A 21,134-nucleotide genomic window follows, 5' to 3' on the forward strand; every position below is an offset into this window, starting at 1 on the left:
TGATAGGACAAGAAAAATGAGCTGCAGCTAACCTTTAGCTGAAATCATTGCATTAAAGTACATGGTTAATCTTAGCAGCATGTTCATTCTGTGTTGCTGCCTTCCTTCCCCTAATCCAGTTCTTAGGACATTTTATTTATCCAAAATCTAATCCAGTCAATAAAATGTCCATTAAGAGAAAAAATGTGATTGCTTTTGAATGCAAAATCCCAAATTCGTTGTCATCTAACTGAGTGACTAACTAAGAGGCTGTTCAGTCCAAGAGCCACATTTTTACCTCCTGCTCAGAACACCTGACCAAAGATACCGTAAACTGTTGACCATGAGAGGTTGAAAGTGGTTCACAGTCATTGTACCCATCCCTATAATTAAGCTTGTGGACTGTTGTTAATATTAGAAGCCCGCCAAGATAATCATCACTTGTGCAGGATACATTTTTCCTCTTTTCCTGTTTCTGCCCAAAGTAGAAACACTGTAAAATTTTGGACATTTCAACAAGGTAGATGATTTGTTGGTGGGCAGTCCAAGATTAGCTTTGGAAGATGTTCTTGCTTTCGTCAGAAAAAAAATGCTTGCAAATATCTTCATTTTTTAGTCGTGGAAATAAACTTTCTGTGTGATCCCATTTTCCAAACATATCTACACATAATTGTAATGCTCGCTCTCACTTCTGTGTTTTAATGTAATGGCACGTAGAGTCACACTCAGAAAAAAATGGAAGATACATGAAAATCAATCCAGGATGGATAATCAGCTGAACATTAGCTTCAGGTGTAATACAGTTGTCAAAATACTTGTTGTGAACTCTGAACAGGGACATTTCGAGTACAAGATTTTTATTTTTTTTTAATTGAGCACAGACTTTTTCTTCTTACATACTGAATGTCTGCACTGCCAGGTAATTCAGCTCCTTAGTTCACTCTTCAGTCTTGTCTTTCTGATCATCTGCAGGGTACAGAAATTAGTTGGCACCCTGTTTCTCTTAGGTACCAACCTGGCTTCCTTCAGGAAAAGAATAAATACTGAGTGTAATTTGGTTCTAGTTCTCTCCAGGGAATACTTTTGGTAGGTTGAATGGATAGGTTGAATGGATACACTGTGGCTCCTGTTTCTTGCCCATCAACACCGCATCAGAAGACTTCATGCTAATATTCCCACATGCCCTGGTGCCACATTCACTGATCCATATAACAGAGACCCTCAGTTCCATGCTAAAAACTCTGATCTAGAAAACTGTAACACGGTTCTCACATTATGTAGGACACTGGGAAATGCAGACACAAAATAACAGTTGTGTCTGAGAGCTGAAGGAACGGGAACTAGATCTTTAAAGCCAAGGTTATATGAATGTAGCCAGCTTCCTCTGGAAAGGCCTTGACTCTGAACATTGCGTGTGTGTGTACATTCCATAGTTCTTGACCTTGAAGTGAATGTGTTTTAAAATGTAGGTTTAACCACTTGCCCCAACCTAATCCCCACAAGTCAAAGAGGGACACTTTATATCAACACTATAAATCAACAAAGTTCAAAGTAAATTTTGGAAAACTTATGGCTTCAGGAGCTCATCTGGGAAAGAGTCAAGGGATAGCTGTATCATAACTTATTAGTGTCTGCAGGAAAAAATGACATTTGCTAATAGAGGGCTTGCCAATTCAGCATAGGTTCAGCAAGATCAAATGGCTGCAAGATTGAAGACATATTCAAATTAGAAATCAAGGATGTATCTTTCATCAGGGTAATTAGGCACTGGAATAAGTTGTCATAGTTTGTGACAGATTATCCATTATTGGAAATTTAAAATCAAGACTGAATGCTTTTCTAGAAGTTATGTTCTAATTAAAGTACAAATTGATTATGAAAAATCCTGTGGTCTCTGTTGTGTAATAGGTAAGAATTATCCTTTCCAACTTCATCACTGAAACATGTATTTAAATAGGATTTTTTTCTTCTTGATTGAAGTCACCAAAACACCCAAGCAAATGAAATCACAGGTAATCTGCAGTGTAAGAGCCTACTGCAATTTTAATATTGGAGAGAGGAAAAGTTCTTCAAAACTTTGTAAAAATTTTCCACATTTCTCCCATATAATTTTTTTTTTTTAGGTCTCAGGAGTCAAAGTGCTTTACGTAAGATGCATACCTGACCATTCTGTTAGTGTTAGCTTTTGGAACCTCCATCACAACCCCCTGATATGCAAAGAGATACACACTGAGTCGCTGTTAGGTGATTCTTCTGCATGGCAATAATGTGAGATTCTTACATCCTTGGACAACTGTCCAGTGTTCCATTTAAATTGATCGTTGCCCTTGTGCTGCAGCATACAGAGGCTGAAACCTCCTTTTGCTCATCTGATGTTAAAATGTATTAACTGAGATTTACAACTTCTGGATTTTTTCTGAACAAAAGCTGCCCCGATCATTTTTTAAATTGAATTTGAGGTGTGTATTATTATTATGGGTTGTTTTTGTTGTGTTTTTTTTTTTTTTTTTCTCTTGGAAACCATATCTCTGGTTTACCAACTGAAAAGTCCCTGGAATTTTTGCTTTCCACTGCCTTTGTAACATAACCTCTGCTCTCTATATGCTCACAAGGGTAGTGAAACTTAAAGGCTGTAATAAAACTGTAGTGCTTTCTAAAGCCCGTGTAAGGAGCTTCATCACAGGTGGTTATCATCTACTACTCCTTGCATGGGGTTCAGAAAACACGTGGAAACAAGGAAGGTGATATCATTGCTGTCATCCATAAGGCACAAATCAGACAGAGTAGGTGACAACTCTTCCTTCCCTTTTTGGTTTTGCTAATATTTGTTCTTTTGCCAGCCATACTGTATTCTCTTCTAAAATTTAGGAAAAGTTGATCAGCAGTTTGTGCATGAAAAATGTATGACTTTGTACAGCATTGGCTCTGTGCAAAAGAAGGCTGATAAGTTTACAGAGCTTACATATCTGTATCATATTGCTCAAGAAGAGTAACATCTACACGATAAGGAAACATTCAGTGAACCAGGAAATTCTGAGCTGTAGTCAGTAGCTCTGTAAGAAGGTAGGATCATTTCCAGTATATTCTACACCTTCACTTTGCCTAAGCAAAAGCATCATACTTTGGAAAAAGGGGAAAAAGAAAAAAGAAAAAAAAAAAAAGTATTCCATTTCATTAAGTGGTCATCAGCAAGTATAAAAAAAATGCTTATAATGCTTCAAGAGGAACCAGTTACCAACAGGGTGAGTGCACTAAATTTCCAAATGCACTTTACCACAGCTTCGCTTTCAATACTTGTGCTGAGAAAACAAGGGCTATTGCATTCTGTCACCAAGCCCAGAGGGACACCCACTTTCCATTTCAAAACTGCTTCTCAACCCTGTTCTGTTTTCTGAGAAAAATTTGCAAATGTGGAGTCATTGTTTATTCTCAATTAACGCATTGTGTATCGCTGCAAGTTTTTATTAGATGTGAAAGGCTTTCTGTGAGAATAAGGCTGGTGCACGTAAGTGCTTATTAAGTTACGTGGTAGGGTACCATAAAATTGTGATAAGAATGAGAGTCCTTTGGTCATTCTGTGTTAAAAGATACAGACATAAACTGTAGTTTTATTTTGGCTACTCAAATTATAAGCAGCAGTTAAATAAATTGTATAGAAAGTAACGTAATCTGTTATTTCTACCTTAAGTGGTTAAGCAGTGATTTTCATCCACACAGAGACTTAAAATGAAGATTTAGAGGCATGTGCAGTTACCATTATGGTATCTGTTTATGCTGAAATATGTGGAATTACAGCTTCAATTTCATTTTTAGTCTCTAGCAGGTATAAACTTGTGTTTCTGTATTTATTCTTGATACTGTGAATGGAAAGCAGAGGTTACCAATCAGTGCTGTAGAGGACTGACCCAGTGTATTGCAAATCTAGTCCTTAGCAAAACCAGCAGCTTGGACCTTAATCCAGCAAAGACTTAGTCGTATTGCTAGCATTGCACCCTGTGGCCACTTCCAACTATTTCAGGTACAGTAAACTGTAATTAAAAGAACAAGAGGTAATGCCTTTAAGTTGCACCAGAGGAGATTCAGGCTGGATATTAGGAGAAATTTCTTCTCAGAAAGAGTGGTTGCAGTGGCACAGGCTGCCCAGGGAGGTGGTGCAGAAGCCATCCCTGGAGGTGTTGCAGAGCCGTGTGGATGTGGCACTGAGGACATGGTCAGTGGGCATGGTGGGGATGGGCTAAGAGTTGGACTGGGTGATCATAGTGCTCTTTTTTCTAACCTGAATGATTATAGGATTCTGTGATATTACTTGCTGATTTACTAAGGAATTGGCACTGTTACAGCACTTCATATGGGATGGCAGAAATGTGAACTTCTTCCTTACCACCTAAGGTTGAACTGTGTGGTACCAAATGTATTTCATATTATGTGGCAGCTTGCTGTTGTTTGTACTGCCTTAAATCTCTGGAACAGTTCATTTTGTAGTAAATTTCCATGTCACCCTTTTCTAACATTATTTCTCGAATAGTCTAAGTTTTAGTAGCTTGGTGTTCTGTCTTTGGTATGCTGGTTAGAAGTTGTAAAATCCTAGTAATCATTCTAAAACTCACTGATGCTTTATATTTTAGAAGCAACAATGTACTGTTGTCTACTGGCTATCTAGATGGTTCACTATTTAGGCACAGTTATGAGATGAATGTTAAAAGCATTACAAGGACAAACTGTGATGCTACTCACTCAATATGGCATTGCCTAAACAGCTCACAGAAGTATCCTGTTCCACCTGAAAGAAATGGGCAAGGCAGTGCTCACAGATTTCTTAGTGGCTATAATCCTTTTCTCCCCACAACGGTATTTTCTCAGCCACTTTAAAATGGCCATTTTAATAAATTGATTGCATTTGAAAGCTTGTCAAGTTTCACCGTAACCTCTATGAGTGATTCTGCTCTATCTTAAAACATGGTTTATTACTTCTTACTCTACTGTAAACTCCTTTGTGAATTTCAGGAAAAAAACATAGTCTGTGTTCCCGAAGCAAGAGGTGAGGCTGCTTGAGAGCACTCCAAGGGAAATTGCTGATGCTTCTGAAAACTTTCAATTTACTGTTTGGAAAAATAAAATGAAGCATTTTGTCCTGGAGCAGATTAAGACACACACACACGCACACAAAAGAAGCATGGAAACACGCAGGGAAATGGTTGCATGGTCACAGCATTGGAGAAACAAAAAAAATTGATTCCAAGTAAATTAAGAAAGGACAGAAAAATCAGATGATACCAAAACTTTGGTTAAGCCCAAAGTAAAACATTCAATTTTCCATTCATTTCCAACAAGTTTTTTAATTTGTGTTGCTACTGAAGGGAAGAATATTTTAGAATGAGTTGTTTCGCATATGTGCAAAATAAAAAATTGTAGTATTTCCAAAACGGTGTGTTTCAGTCCAAAGATGTTCATGCAGAAGTTTTGCCCTGTTGTGTCCACATTATTCACCAGATTCCCTTTTTCAGTTTAAGGTTGTTTGGTGTCTTTTTTTCTGTAGTGTGTCCCGAAAATACCTTTTTGAAGTAACTCCATTTTTTGTTTGTTTTAGCGATTCAGAATCTGTCATGTTTTGGTAGTTCAAACAAAATCTCATCAAGATGGGGAAGAAAATGTCATTCAAGTAAAAACTGAACATGTAGATGTCTTCCACATGTTTAGTGTTAGTGCATTTTTTTTCAAGAACTCTTTGAGTCATTTGCACCTCTGTATATGCCTGAAGTGTTACCTCTTCATCAGGAATCTGGGGTGTTCTGTGACCAATCAGTTTGTTTCATACTCATGAGACATTTGGTTTGCCACTTTTCTCTGTGTATTTGCTGCCAAGCTTTCCCTTTGTTTTTCTTAGGTAGGTTAGGGCAGGAGAATGCTGCACTCATCAAAAGATGTGAAGTCCCTCTGCCTGGGGCCAGATGTTCATAAAATATTCCTTTGATTTTTTTTTTTACCTCCTGTCTCTTCCCACCAGTCCAGCAGCTGAGAGTAAGTCCCTTTTCCCCCTATGTTCAGCAGCATGTCAACTTGAATTTAGTCTGAGATTTCAGTCAATTTGACTCTCAGAGTAAGGGCTCCTGAGGCAAATATTTCCCTTTCCATGTTTCATGCACTTTGCCTGCACAGTAATTGCACAGATTGGAGTTAGTTCATTTGCTACATTTGCTTTTGGTAACAGAACAATACAGAAGTAAAACTGGTGTGCTCTGTACTGAAGAAAAGGTACTTTTCCCTTTGCATGAACAATTGAAAAGTTTCCAGCACACCTGTTTTTCCCTTTCTATTGCACTTATTAATTTGGGTGAACAGTATGAAATTTCCTCTTTGGAAAATAATGATCTTATTCTCACTAATGCTAATGAGTAAATATCTGAACGTGCTACGAATATTCACCTGTAGTTACTTTTACAGCAGCAGTAAATTAGAATTCTACAGTGCAAAAAGCCCAGAACAAGGAGTGCACAAAGGTGTTACAGCCAGACTTTCAGATAAATTAAAATAGAAATGACATCCCAATTAGTCTGGACAATGGACCATTTAAAGCTTGTGTATATTTTCAATAGCCCCAATTGCATCGTGATTTAATACATCATCTCTTACATATATGCCAGTTTTCCACCCCATCTACCTCTTTTTCTCAGCTGCTCCTGTGATAGCCCCTCAGGACAGCATAATCTCTTTAGCCGCAGCACCATTATCTGCTGCTGGAATAAGAGTGGAAGATTAAAAAAAAAAAAAAGAGGGAGAGAATACTGCACATATTAAAACATTTCCCCTTTTGCTCCCCAGATTGGTGACTGAAAGAAGTTGAGAAAAAAACTGTTAACAAAAGAGTGTTTTACTGTTCATAAAATACAAAATCTATTACTCTAGAGTTAACTGAATCTTACAATTATTCTTTATTTTCCTTTGTTATATTTCACTGTTGAAACAAAGTTGGCAGTTTTTGCTAACTGGAAAAAATACACTGGCAGAGAAGAGCTTATCCCACTTAGTTTATTGCTGCAGTGCAAAGAGTCTGCTTCACACTGATCTGGAATTGCAGACAGTGCACAGTGGCTCTCCTAGGAACTAACTCATGCACACTGCACGTTCCAAATAGGCTTCAGTTATGCTGGAGAGATGACAAACACACTGGCAGGAGTGCATTACAGCATGTTCTGACAATATGTCCCTTTCCAATCCAACAGCTGGAAGTAGGAAGGTTGACTGAAGCTGAAAGGGGATCCCTCCAATTGTTCCAGCACCTTTGGAAACCAGGTGGACTCAATAGGAAAAAGAACTAAAATAGACCACAAGTTTCACTACTAGAAGAGGTTTTCTTTTTGTTCATAATAGTATCACTTTTCCTATGAAAGAATTTGCCATGCCATCGTAACTGAAGACAGAAAAGAACTAGAACCTCTTTTGTTCCGGTGCAGGATCATTCCATGTGTATTTGCTAATCTTTGTTTAGTCTAGTTTTTAAGGACTGGAAGTGAAGTAATGCATTTTATCTGCCATTTTTAGGTTATTCCACCACAAAGGATTTATGAGATTTTTTTCCTAAATATTCAGACTACGTTTCCAGTCTCATTCTCATCACTTCTAGTTTTATCATCTTAGATTCCATCAGGCAGCTTTTCCTAGTGCCTGCTTCTTGGCATTTCTTATTCTTCTAATTTTTATTTTATTTATTTTGTTTTAAGACCTCTGGTTTCACATCACTTGCAGGTGTCGTTGCTGTTCACTCCTTCCTTCCATTCATGAAGATGTGCAACAGCACAGGGCCTATCATTGCTCCTACTAGGTACATACTGTCAACCTGGTAGGCCACTGAACTCTTTCTCCATGGCCCTTCAGCTCATTCACCATGACAGTGCTCTTATCTAAGTCTTTCTGAATTAATTTTTCAAGTAAGATTTTCTGAGGCTGTGTAGGAAATGTTTTGCTGATGCTTCAGTCCAGTCTCATGGCTTCTGCTGTTTTCCTTTTTTCTACACAAGGGATTCTGTCCAAGCAAAAAACAACTGAGCTAGCTCAAAATGCATTTTAGCTATCAGTTTTCCCCCTCCAGGTGTAACTTTGCAATCTGTAGCTCCTTCTGCCTTAACAACAAACACTCTCAAAGGCTAGCTTGCAGTGTACATTGTTTACCACGATAAAGGCCAGATTTCACCCCACACACGTCGAGTAAAATGTTGTATATAAGTGACAGTTTTCTTTTTAACTCAGCATAATCTTGGTTTCAGGCCAGGTAGGAACTCATTTAAACAAAGGGATTTTGCAGGAAACAGATCTCTGGTCAGTGTGAAGATGGCAGAAATGAGCTCATACTAGATAAATCAGAGTTTTCTTTACCTACTCCCTGGCAGGTGGTGATTTCACAGAATACCCTCTTAGAGCCTGTAGCTTCTCGGATCAAGTGGGGAGTATCACTTCTTTTCTTTTTCTTTTTCTTTTTTTTTTTTTTTTTTTTGTACAGTACTGTCTAATTCCCTTTGGAATGACAAAGCTGGCATGAAGTTAACGTCCATCATGTGAATCACCTATACAGGTTCATTTTGTCAGGAGTAGTCCCAGTGCTAATTACATCATAATGAAATCAGGCTTTAGCAGTTAAGAAGACTGATAGAAATATGACATCCTTCTCTCATTCCTCTCACATTTCATTACTCTGGCTACTTTGTCTTCTAAAAGTCTGTGTAACCTAGCATTTCTTTGTACACCATTTCTCTGCTGCCTCAAGGATTCAAGATAACTTTTCCTTAATTATGTATTGAAACATGAAGAATTTTTTTTTAGTTCTGTGTTGGTATAGAGTGAAGTCTGCAGTCTGCACAGATAGAACCCTGCTCTTGTCCTTGTTTTAACTGCCATGAGGAACACATACATAAATGGAAATAGCTTTGACTAGAATATGGTATCCTGTCCTCTCTTGTTCTCTGCACTGTTTTCCTTCAGGGGTTATCTTGCTCCTTCTGGATAAGTTACGGAAGATGAAATGGGAGCAGATGTGGAGACTCACAGCCGAGAGGGAGTTAATGAGCATGCTGTCCACTTCACTGGCTGACCAGGTGAGTGGGGCATTGCAAAGTGGTGGTGTGACCATGGCTACTCCATGGGTTGCTGTTGAAGGTATAAAGGGGACAGGAGATGAGGTATGGGAAAAGGAGAGAAAAATATTGTGCCTGCAGTCACCATTTGTTGAATGATTGTTCCGGGGAAAATGTGGAGGAGAAGAATAGAGATTTACTCATAAGGTTTCTCATACTATAGTGACATTTTTACCTCCTGTACACTGATGATTCATAAGATGGACAATTGGGGTTTTCAAGCTTTAATTTTCCTTTCTTCTTTCTTTGACGTAAAACCCTCCAGACATTAGAAGTCCAGACATACTATGTCTTTTCCTACTGGTTTTGTCTAAGCAGATTGTAGTTCTGATAGTCTCTAGATATTTCTTTACTGTTTCTGGCAGATGAGTCCCATAGGTCTTTAATGTACTTCTAGCCATAACACCCCTGTGAAGGAAAAAGTGCTGCTGTCACCCTGCCATAAATGAGAAGCTGAGGCTGAGAGAAGAAATAGCACACCTACACACAGAAATGCGTATTTACTCTCTTTGTGATTCCTGCCAACTCCACATATTAAATCCAGAAGCCCTGTTAATGTAGTGCTGGACCTGTACCAATAAGTCCCGCTCAGCAGCTTGAATATTTTAACTCAATACAGTGTCATATGTAGATATTTCTACTGCTTCTGAGCTACATCTGCTCATGATCAGTCACTGCTAAGTAGGCATGGTGCTTATTGTACACACAGAGATATATGTATGTTTACAATATCCCTACAGGTTGATCAGAAAAAGCTAGTGAAGTTCATGCAAATGATTCCTGTGATTTCATTGTGTTTCCAGTCAGGTCCTGAATCACCAGTATCTGTATAGCTAATATGTTTTTGGGGCTGAGTTTCGCAGAAAGGACCAAGGTTGTTTACATCCCAACCTAATGCTTAACTACAAGATTGCCATTGTGTCTTTTCTTCTCCAGCTGGATAGCTGCATAAAGTGGCCCTTTTGGCACACATTATTCTGCAGGTCTTTCCTACATGCCTTTTCACTCAAATACGTGGAATAGTTGTTGCAACAATAAAGGATTAGCTAAAATCCCACATAATAATTCTTACTGAATCAGTGACACCTCCAGGATCACTTTCATTCCCTTTATGTGATACAGTACTCACTAACAGCAGGCAGTTTGACATTTACGGTGTATTACACTCCCTAGTGACTAGAAGAGGAGCCATGTCTCTTGCTTGCAGTACACAGTACATGTACTGAAAACTTTGCTGGAGTCCAGAGAGAGCTTGTTCCTCTAGTTCAGACCTACCTGTCACCGCTTAGGTTGATAACATGTTTCAAGGAAAAAGAATCATGAAGTAGGTTTTACATGACCACTTGCATTTCTGTCTATGTGAGGGAGAAAGTCAGTTCAGAGGGAACAACCACCTTACTGTAAAAACAACATACACAACTTTTTCTTGGTTTCTTTCTACTAGGATATCTTCAATGCAGTCATCAAACAAAACCCCTTCCTTGTCTACCAGCTTCCCTGTTTCTGGAATGTGCAGCTGTCTGATCACACCCGTTCCGAGCAGTGCTACAGAGATGTGTCTGACCTGAAGGTATGTTTTACAAGAGTTTGGATGGGTGGGATCGTTCAGAATATAGAATAAAGACCACTGTGATGGAAAGACAAAGCCTTTCATGGAAGGGAAACAAGAATATACAGCTCATGAGGGCACCCAAACAAGGATGGTAATCGTCACCTTAGCTTTGTGAGTTTCGAATGCTTAGAATAGTAAAGGTTGGATGCTACTTCAGGGTTTTGTAAGTTGTAGAGTGATCACTCCACACCCTGTAGAGTGATAGCAGAAGTGTTCAATATGAACTCCAGATACTGGATGAATACAGAGAAGCAATCTCTCTGGACACACTAATTCCAAAAGCTGGACTTTCCAAGAGACAAAAGATATACCCTGTGGTGTAATTGGCCTATCAAAGATGGTTATTACTGTCTGAGTTTCATAGATAAAGTCAATCATTTATTATTGTATGGCCCACAGAAGACAGTTTTTAAAAGTAGATTGGTATATTAATCAGTAAATGTTTTATGATTGGTCTTTGTAGGTCAGGATTGACATAGAGACTTAAAGCTTTGTGATCTAATGCCTTGTAACAAGATGCTGGTCGAAATCCTAATCCTATGCTCATGTTCCGAATCATGTATGGGAGCAACTGCCAGGTGTATAACATCAATTGCTTGAAATGAAAGAAGAGAGATGTGTTGGCAGTGAAAACATTTTCTGAAAGATGTTTTAGAAAAATGCACTTCCTTTATGGGAGTTGCACAGTATTTTTCTGTGAATTAGGGTCTTATATTAAATAATATAATTATCTGTGACAGCCAGAGTGGAGTTCAGCACCAGGTTAAGATGCATACATTTACATTAGAAAAAGATATTGACACTAATTACTGAGACGTGGTTCAATTGCTTAATACAGTTTGAGTCACCATAGATATTCTTCCATCTCTGTGGGACTGCCAGATACAGCACAGGCGTACAAGAGACAGAAGTCCTTCTGGCAAAGCAGCTGTTAGACAGGCAGGATAATCATAAGGTGCTTCTGTGTTACTAGACATTTGTATGGAGGCAATTGAACTGTGCTATCCATCAAAGTTGTTGGAGAGTGCTTCGGCTCACCTCAGTGTAGCCATCTGATCATTAATGAGGCAAATCACTCTCGACTTCAGTGATTGTATTGACTAATTCCCATCAGCTGTGGGACATCCAGCTCATGTGTAACATTTACATGTAATCTTTTAACAACAGTTTCTTAAAAATAAAGTGAATCCTTTCTTCATTATTAAGAAAATTGTTTACCGATACAATTTAGGCTTGGTTGTTTATTTACTGTATTTATTTATTGTATCACACTATCAGTGCCATTGCAGCATAGGCAGTGAAGTCTGAGATGCAAAATATCCTCCGCTGGCCTGAGTTACTTAACTCAGCAAGGGGTGCAGACACACAAGCAATTTCTTCAGCTGAATTGAACATATTCACACCACTGAAATTAGTCATATCCTGTAAGTGCTGTGCTGAATTGAGGCTAAAATTCTTTGCTTTAGGAGAGAGGTAGAGCCCTTTGTAATGCATGCAAGTCCCACTGATTTCAGTGAAGCTGTCCCCATACTCAGCTGTTATAGAAGTGGCCATCAGTCAGTACTGTTCAACTGTGATACACATTTTTTTATGGTATGAAGAACTTTAAGGTTGTGAATTTGCATTATGAAATTTAATAGATTTCTAGTTCTAAAACAAATTGGGCTGTTTTGGTATGCAGTCTTCTCAAATAAACAACAAATGTCTTTAGTCCACGTTAGAAAATGTGCTCTTAATATCAGCAAATTTAATCAGTTTCCACAGTATTGATTCTAAATAGCATGACACAATGTATTTGGCACATCTTGTATTTCACGGTAAGTCTGGAGTTGAAAACAAGGAAGGAAAAACCTCCAGAGGGAGAGAGAGAGAAAGACAGATTGTAAAGTTTGTACTTGAGGATTAAGAAGAATAGCGTAGGAAAGACGGAAATGCAGGGAGAGGTTTGTATTCTAAGGCAAAACTGGCCCAGTCAAGTATTCTTCAATCAGATCAGGCCCTATTCCTCATGTCAGACTGAAAAGGCACTCATTTAATTCCATCTGTTCTCAAAGCCCATGGGATTCAAGGATTTGTCTTCTTCTGCACACAGCATTGTGTTAAATAAACTTGGACCCCCAGGGCTGGCTCTTCAAGTGCGCACACTCTTCCTTGCTGCTACACAAACCAGGCTGGCCAGCATGCTTTGTAGAGGTCTATGAAGCACTTGAATATTTCATAGTATATAAAGAGAATTCCAGTCATTTTTTTTTTCTTTCTTTTAAGATAGTCTTCATTAAGCTGAATCAGTATCAATTTTAACTTTTTTTAAAAAATTCTCTTATGTTCGTGAAGGTCAGATGTTTGACTACTGCTGAACTCTACTTTCTTGCTGCAGTTTGGCAGCATATACAAATCTGGGAGAACTTGCATGTGGAAGTCTTTCAGAGGAAGCATAAGAGGAACAGAAATTGCTAATCAAGTTTTGCATTGTTAGCAATGACTAATTTAAAATCCATCTAAATCAACATTAAAATCAGATCACTTTAGTATTTTTGTTTGTCTAAATGCTTCTTTACCTCCTTTGTCACACTGTGTAGTTCTAGACAGTGTACTATATACAAACAGGCTGAAATCTGTGGGCTTTGTTCTTCTGTCTGTCACATAAAGAACCACAACTTATATGAAAAAAAAAGGAATTATGCATTTAGAAACGTTCCTTTCTTCTCTCTGAGGGCAGGCACCCGTTTGAAGTTGCTTTGCTTCAGTGTGTGGCAACCCTCCCCACAGCAGGGGATTGGAACTAGATGATCTTCGATGGCCCTTCTAACCCAAATCATTCTATGACTGTATGAATAGAAAACAAGAGGAGGTTAAGAAGAAGCAGTTGTCATTTAATTCTTCTTGCCATGCAAGGCAGCTTCAGTCTCTGAAGGTCAGAGATGTCTGGTTTTGCATGGCATTTGTTATGCCCTGGGAGAAAGACTTCGGAGTTGCTATTGAAGACTGGCCAAAAGATACGTGTAGGCATTCACTGTCAATGTTACCTCGCTTATCTCAGCTCCTCACTTGGTCTGCAGTAGCCCACAGTGCCAATGGACAAACACGTGCACGGCTGGACAGCAGCGATCTGTCCGGAACTGAGTTTCATTTATGCATTACTTTTTCTGGATTGGCCCATCTTTGCTTTCCTGTTTGATTAATAGTTTTTTCCTGTCTGTAAGGAAATCTCAATTACTGTGATTTGGCACAAACCAAATAGCAAGAAAAATCCTATGAAAGACGGTAATGAATTGTGATGCCTCTGACAATGAATCATGACCTCATTGAATGAGTCAGTCATCAAGTCTGGTTGTCAAGGATACAGATGCAGATACACACACATAATGGGGTAATTCGCAATCACAAAAATTGGAGGCTGGGAGTATATTAAATTATTAGAATTTACTCCCCACAAGATAGGTAAGTGCTTTAAATTCTGTTGATTGCTTTTGAAGACAGTTCTAAACACAACTGATAACGAATTAGCAGGTAGATATAAAATTAACCTCATAAATGCCCCTCTCTGAAAGTATTTCATATGATTTACTGTGCCTTTCCTGGGTACATATGCTGTACTAGAGCAACTTTATGACATTGCCTACAAAACTTTACACAGTTTCTTGTCTATAACCCAAATACATCACTTCTGATCTGCCTCAAACATGACCTATTGCACCTCCCTATGTTCCAGTCTCTGAGCCACCCCCCATGCTGTCCAAGCACCTCAGCACTGATCTGCAGCAGCTCTGGCATTCTGCTGTCTTGCACCTTTTAATGCCAGCCAAGAAAGAGCTACACTGAGAGGAGCAAAGGGCCAAGAGGGGTAAATAGCCATCCTTTGCATGAACACTGTAGTCAGTAGGGTGATTCTGCTCTGCCAAACAAGGAGCACTGGCATACTGTGGAAGTACGTTTAAGGTGTTGCTGCAGTCAGGAGGCCTCTTATTAAGCGTTGTTACAGGCGTTGAAGGGAGAGCTGCAAACTCTTTGAGGACAAACTGAGAATTCTGAAAACTATAATGCAAGGACAGTGCTTCTCAGGCAGCTTAGGCAGAAAGCCAGGAGGCAAAAAGTAATCCCTGGGACCATGGAAAGCAAATCAGACAGGACAGGGATTTGAATCCCGTATCTGAAAACAGTGCCTACATCTCTGAGTTGCTGCTCAAAAATGAGTCTCTTCTTTTTCTGTACTTTGGATATATCACTTTGGAAACCTCTGAAACCTCCCTGATGACATTTCTGTGAAGTATTTGACACTTTGTGGAAATATTATGTTGGAATTTTTGTGTGCGTGTGTTTTTTTTGTTTGTTTTTTTTGTGTTTTTTTTTTAAATACAATGTTAATTTCTGATAAAAACACATTTTAACATTTCCAGGCATCTCTACTCCAGGCGTTGGTTTAATAGGTATTGCTTGTTTGTAGTGTGGCTTGGGGCACATTCAAACAAAACTTTTTAACAGTGTGTACCTGAAACAAAAACCTATTGAGACAATATTACAATGACATATATAAGTGTCTGTACTATGCAGAATTGCTTATCACTTCTGTTGATTTCAGTGGGAACTGTCTGGCTGCCTAAAAAAAGAATCTAGTTTTTGAGTAGGAAAGCCATCCGTCTACAGAAATCTCTTTTACTTATTTACCTAAATAGCGATGTGCTTGTGGGCTTAATTAATATCTGTTCAGCACTTTGCAAAAATAAACCTCTTCAGGCTTAAATTTAGGCTTAATTTATTCTTTCTTTTCCCCCTTCAGCCTGGAAGGTAGGTACAAAGCTGGGGAAGGGCAGAGAAGGATATCTTGTGTTCTCTGGTGTCCTAAGAGCTGAAGAAGAGTATCAAGATCTGTCTTTGGATAAAAAAATGAAAGGGATTGTGATTAAGGAAACGTTTGGCCAAATATTTCTTTTGTAGATAGACGATGCTATGAGGGAAAAATGGATAAAGAACATTATAGAAATAATGTTACATTGAGACTTATAGTCTAGTGCTTTGAATGTCAGATTGGAAAAGTTTGATGTCTCCAAAGAGAATAATGTGTCTGGAGAGTAAGGAATTTTTGCTGGGATTTCTTTTTTCAGTATATTTCAGTGCAGATAACTGACCTTGGAGCCTTCTCCTGTACTCTGTCATTGCATACCACCCCCAGTTATTTTCCATCTCAGATCCCACTGGCAGTCTATGAGACAGCAATTGCATCATCATTTGAATGCTTTGAATCAGAACCTGGTAATAAATGGGAACTACCAGTTCAGCTTTGTGTTTTTCACTAGGTAACAAATGGATGGAAGTATTCCAGAGACTGGCTAAGTGAAATCAGTGAATGGTAACAGTTGTTGATTAACTAGTATTATATGAGTGGAAATGTAGATAGTGCCAAGTTGCTTAATGACAACTAACCAACTGTTAAATAGAAGTGGAACTTTAAGGTCTGATCTCTCAGTACTTAAGTAGCTAAATGAAGATTAAAGAGTGTATTTTTCTTAGTTACTAGAGGCCTTGATCGGGGTAGGAAGGATGCACAGGACAGCCTGAGGGCTAGCGCAGTGCTTGAATTGTCCAGCCAGATAGTGGCAGGGGCATTTCACATGTTCCAGGTGCAGTTTTCTCTGTAAGCCAACAGAGGTTTGGAATAGCTTGGAAACTAAGAGGGAAAACAGAAGAAGAAATGAATGCAGCATTACTGTGTTATTTGGTCTTCGAAAGGGGATGTTGTAGTAATGAGATTTTTAGTTTCTAGATTCACTTTCTCTTTTTAATGTTGGGATAACACTTACTCTGTCTGCAAATAAAGTGGATTCCTAGTTCGATTCTTTTTCTTCTGATTTCCCCGTAGTCTCTTTCAAACTGATATTTTTTTCTTCAATCAATTCACTGTTTCCTGCTGTAAAGTTTCTAACGTAACGACCTCAGCTTTACCTGAGCAGGCTATTGTCTTTATCATGTCACTGATGCCTGTGACAGCCCAACCAAAGATGTCTTGGCCTGTACAACTTGTGGTGTGGCTGATTGTATGGTGGACCAAACCTGACAGCTACAGATAGAGCTCAAGGTTATTTTGTGAGCTGACAGCAAAAAAAAAAAAAAAAAAGAGAACACGGCCTTCAAATGTATTATTATATATCAATAGCTAAGAATATTAATACCTTCTGGAACCTGCTGTTCTTTTTGTGCTTTCATATAAGACATAACGTTTCTCTGATCAGATTACATTTTAGTAGTAGCCTGCTCTTTTACTAAACTTGTTTTCTGGTTTTTCTACCTCAGGTCATCCAGATGGTTGCATAGTTCCTTCATGTTCTTTAGCTGCATTGACATATTCTGTCTTTCTTGATTAAAAAATCTGCTTTTCTGGACAGTCATCAGCTCCATTCAGCTTCCTTCAGTTCACTCCAAGCTCCCCTGACATCTGTACACATGTGACATCCTGACACTTTTCAAATCTGATCAGATCTGAACCACCAGCTAGGCCCCTGACACTTAGCAGATTTTGCACACGCAACAGACTTGGAAGCAGAGCAGCGAACAGACTCTGCACTGACAACTGTGATTGTCTGGCTTTGACATCATCCCCCACGCAACTTGGTAGAGGCATCAACATTGGAACTTGGCTATGTTTTGACATGGTACATAGTGATGGGAAATGTGTGCAGCACTGGGGAGCCTGTCCCAGAACATGAGGGCTGCTCCGAAAGTAATCCCTCCTATGTTTTGATGTTGGCCCACAATTCCAGATGCAGATGCTGGTGGTATGGCAGTAGAGGCTGAAGTTTTCCAACAGTATTCCATTATGTTTTGTTGCCATTTGACAGATGGCAGCTGAGGGGCAGTCTGACAGAATGGTGTCTGACAGGGAAATCCATACGGAGCAAAGGTGTATCACTGAATCCCTCCATGGGGAAAAAGTGGCACCCACTGATGTTCATCGATGCTTGCTGAATGTGTATGGAGATCAAACAGTGCATGAGAGCACAGTGAGGGGTGAGTGGTGCATTTCAGCAGTGGCAGCAGTGACAGCAGGTCACCTCCACTTGTGCAGATTGTTACAAGCGAGGCATGCAGGCTCTTGTTCATCGCCGGTGAAAATGCATAGCTAATTGTGTGGCTGTTGAAAACTAGTGTTTTGTAACTGAGAATATGTTCTATCAAATAGTGTTATTGTGCTCTTTGTACCCGTTGTAGTTTCCATAGAAATAAATAGGAGGTGTTATTTTTCAGAGTGACCTATTTACTTATTGAGTTTATCATCATTAGCTCTTTCTGTGCTCTCAATCTCTGGTGAGAGTGGTTGGAGAGCTCAACAGGGCCACAGGGTGCTCATGAAGACAGCCCAAAGAAAACTCTTATAAACTGTAAGTTTAAAAGGGGGAATAGACCGAAGATGATCTTAGCAAGCATTTTAGTTCATTTTCTAGCTTTTCAGTGTTATTTGATCCAATCCTGAAGAGGTGCAAGTTACCAGCAGACTGACAATTTCCTTTCAAGGTTTGTTTGAAAAAGTAAATCCTACTACTGTGCAAAACTGTCTAGCAGCCCATATAGGTTACAGGCTGTAGGTTCATTCGGTCCTATGCTTACATTTGCCTGTTTCCCCGAAGTAGGATTCAATTACTGAGATTTTTTGCATACGTTGTGTGTGTTTTGCTGCATTTAAATATTGAATATTTAACGTTCTTTTCAAAGAAGAGAGGTTTTGAACATGTCACCATGACTTTATGCCTTATCCCAGCATGCTAGTTAAAGCTCCTTTCGTTTCTGTATTGTTCACAAACATTGCAGCAGAATAGTTGACAATTAAGGTACAATTTTGAGTGTACATACAAATGTAAAAGTAGCAAAGAACATAGCATTACCTGAGAAATATATCTATACCAAGTATATTTTGTCCATATTTACATGTTGATGCATTGGTGGTAGGTGGATGATTGGACTACACGATCTTAGAGATCTATTCCAACCTTAATTATTCTGTGATTCTATGATCATGATCTTGATTGAACATGTTCCTATAATAGAATAAATTGATGTGCCTGTTTCTGAAACAGTGTTGTTTCCCTGTCATTTCCTTTCTGTTACTGTATGTATTGCATCCTAATAGCTTCAGTAGTGAAATCCTGTGAAGGGATAAAGCTTTCTGCATTGGGAAAAATTTTCATTTGTGTTGGCTGTATAGAGGAGAGCGCTGTGAGTTGGTTTTCTTTGTGTTACAAATACTCGGTAGAGAGGCTATCTTATTTGCTGAAGTCAGTGCAGGCAGAATTCAGGTGACGTCCTGTTCTTTCCTCCTGCAGATCACTCGTTCAGAAGCAGAGAGAGTGTTTTAAGAGGGCTCCCTGCTCCTGCCGAGCTGTTTTGCTGACACTGAGGGGAGCATGCTCACCTGCTCGGGGCTGCTCTGTGCTTCTGTGCCCACTGCCTCCCACAGCTGCAATGCACAGAGCAGAGCTGACCACCCCGCGGCTCTGTGGCTGTGTGAGTGATGCGGTGCCTCCATGCAATTAACTTAATGCGTTCAGAGAACCTCCGGAACTCCTCACTTGGAAATGTTCCCGAGGGAGATGGGTTTTTTTAATCTCTTTAGAAGTCATAGGAATAAAACTGAATACAAAGCACTTGCTTGGTTGGTTGTTGGTGTGTGTTTTTTTTGTGGGTTTTGTTTGTTGTGTTTTGTTGTGTTTTTTTTTTTCCCTTATGCCTAAAATACAGCCTCTATAAAATGAAAACATTCCTTCAAGGTACTTTTGGCTCCTTCATAGTTTTTCCTTAGGGTCCCATTTTTGTTCGCACTGTCAGAGCGCGCTGCAAAGTCGCCTGGTTGTAAATGGGAATTGGAGCCTTTATGTCAGCATTAGAGTTAAAACTAGGCCAGTGTGAGTGTCATCTCCCATTAAAAGAGCTTAAATACATGCTGGAAATAGGAATTCCAAGGGTGAAGCATTGTACTGCACCACTATATTATATGATGCAACTGAGATCAGCCTTGTTTAAATCAAGCAGTGGCGAGAAGGAAATCAGATTAGATTCAGTCCTTTTTGAAGGATGTACATGCATGCAGGAATTCATCTGAGGCTTTTTCTCCTCAGTATCTAATGACAGAAGAGCTTACCTGACCTGAAACAGTGAATCAGTTAGTCATATGGAAATCTGAGATTAATATTTAATACCAAAATCCACGTGTCCCTGTTCAGAGAGTCTCTTTCCTCTCTACCAGGTTTGTGGTAGACCTGTGACAGAGTTCATGCCATGCTGCATCATAACCTATACTGTACCCCAACTCATTTGTACAGGTTGTCATATGGAGAGCTCAAAAGAGAATCATCAAAATGTGGTAAAGCCTTCATGCTGAAATGACATTGTGGCTGAAGGAACTGGGATTTTTCAGTCTGGTGAAGAGGAGGCTCAGGGGAGATCTTTTTGCTCTCTATAGTGACGTGAAAGGAGGTTGTAGCGAGATGTGGGTTGGCCTCTTCTCCTAGGTAACAGTGATAGGATGAGAAGGAATGGCTTAAAGTTGTGCCAGGGGAGGTTCAATTTGGATATTAGGAACAATTTCTTCTCAGGAGTGGTGCAGCATAGGCACGGGCTGTCTGGGGAGGTGGTGAAGTCACTGTCCCTGGAGGTATTCAAGAAACATGTGGATGTGGCACTGAGAGACATGGTCTAGACTAGTATCAGGCATGACTAGATGGTTGGACTAGATGATCTTTGTGGTCTTTCCAACCGTAATGATTGTATGATTCTGTGATTCTGTGATGTAGTTTTGGGGTTGTTCTTTGATTTTAAGTGGGCTCTAAACTAAACGCACAAAAACCATGGGCAATGCCAATTTGTATTCTAACAGCAGGCTGCATTTTCTCTTTTTCTTTCTGAGGTGATTCACTGGAACTCACCAAAGAAACTGCGGGTGAAAAACAAGCACGTGGAGTTTTTCCGCAACCTCTACCTGACATTCCTGGAATACGACGGGAACTTGCTGAGACGGGAACTCTTTGGCTGTCCCAGCGAGGCAGATGTTAACAGTGAAAACGTAAGTGGCACGTTGAGGGCTTGAAAGTTGTAAAGAGAGTTTCATACATAGCACAGGGTACGTGAAAATCTGGAGAATTGGCTGTGGGAGGTAGGGAGTCGGGAGAATTGAGGTCAACGCTCAGATTCCAAGAGTGATGCTGTGCAAATCATTTAATCTCTCTGTGCCTCAGTCCCTTCCCCATAAAACTGTCATATTAATCTTGCCTTTCCTCTGTTGTTTTTGTTTTGGTGGTATTTTTGGCTGCCTTTTTTTTTTTTTAAATCCCCATCAAAGCTAAGTTCACAAATTGAAAATGAGGATTTGGACTCTTAATTCTATTAGGCAATTCTGCAAATCTCATCCTTAGACCTAAAACTTTCCAAGAGAA

At 39.4% G+C, this 21,134-nt stretch overlaps 1 protein-coding gene across 3 annotated transcripts in view; it reads left to right on the plus strand.

The window, feature by feature from the left end:
* Positions 1–21,134, plus strand: part of LARGE1 (LARGE xylosyl- and glucuronyltransferase 1) — a 277,571-nt gene that overhangs the window by 222,374 nt on the left and 34,063 nt on the right. For all 3 annotated transcript variants that reach the window (XM_042889480.1, XM_042889481.1, XM_042889482.1), the window contains 3 exons: positions 8,953–9,065; positions 10,549–10,674; positions 20,609–20,764. In XM_042889480.1, coding sequence (XP_042745414.1) covers positions 8,953–9,065; positions 10,549–10,674; positions 20,609–20,764 — 395 coding nt within the window. The remainder of the gene's footprint in view (positions 1–8,952; positions 9,066–10,548; positions 10,675–20,608; positions 20,765–21,134) is intronic.

The sequence above is a fragment of the Lagopus leucura genome, unplaced genomic scaffold (genome assembly GCF_019238085.1).
Source record: "Lagopus leucura isolate 7727_CA_CO unplaced genomic scaffold, USGS_WTPT01 Super-Scaffold_100159, whole genome shotgun sequence".
Taxonomy (NCBI): domain Eukaryota; kingdom Metazoa; phylum Chordata; class Aves; order Galliformes; family Phasianidae; genus Lagopus; species Lagopus leucura.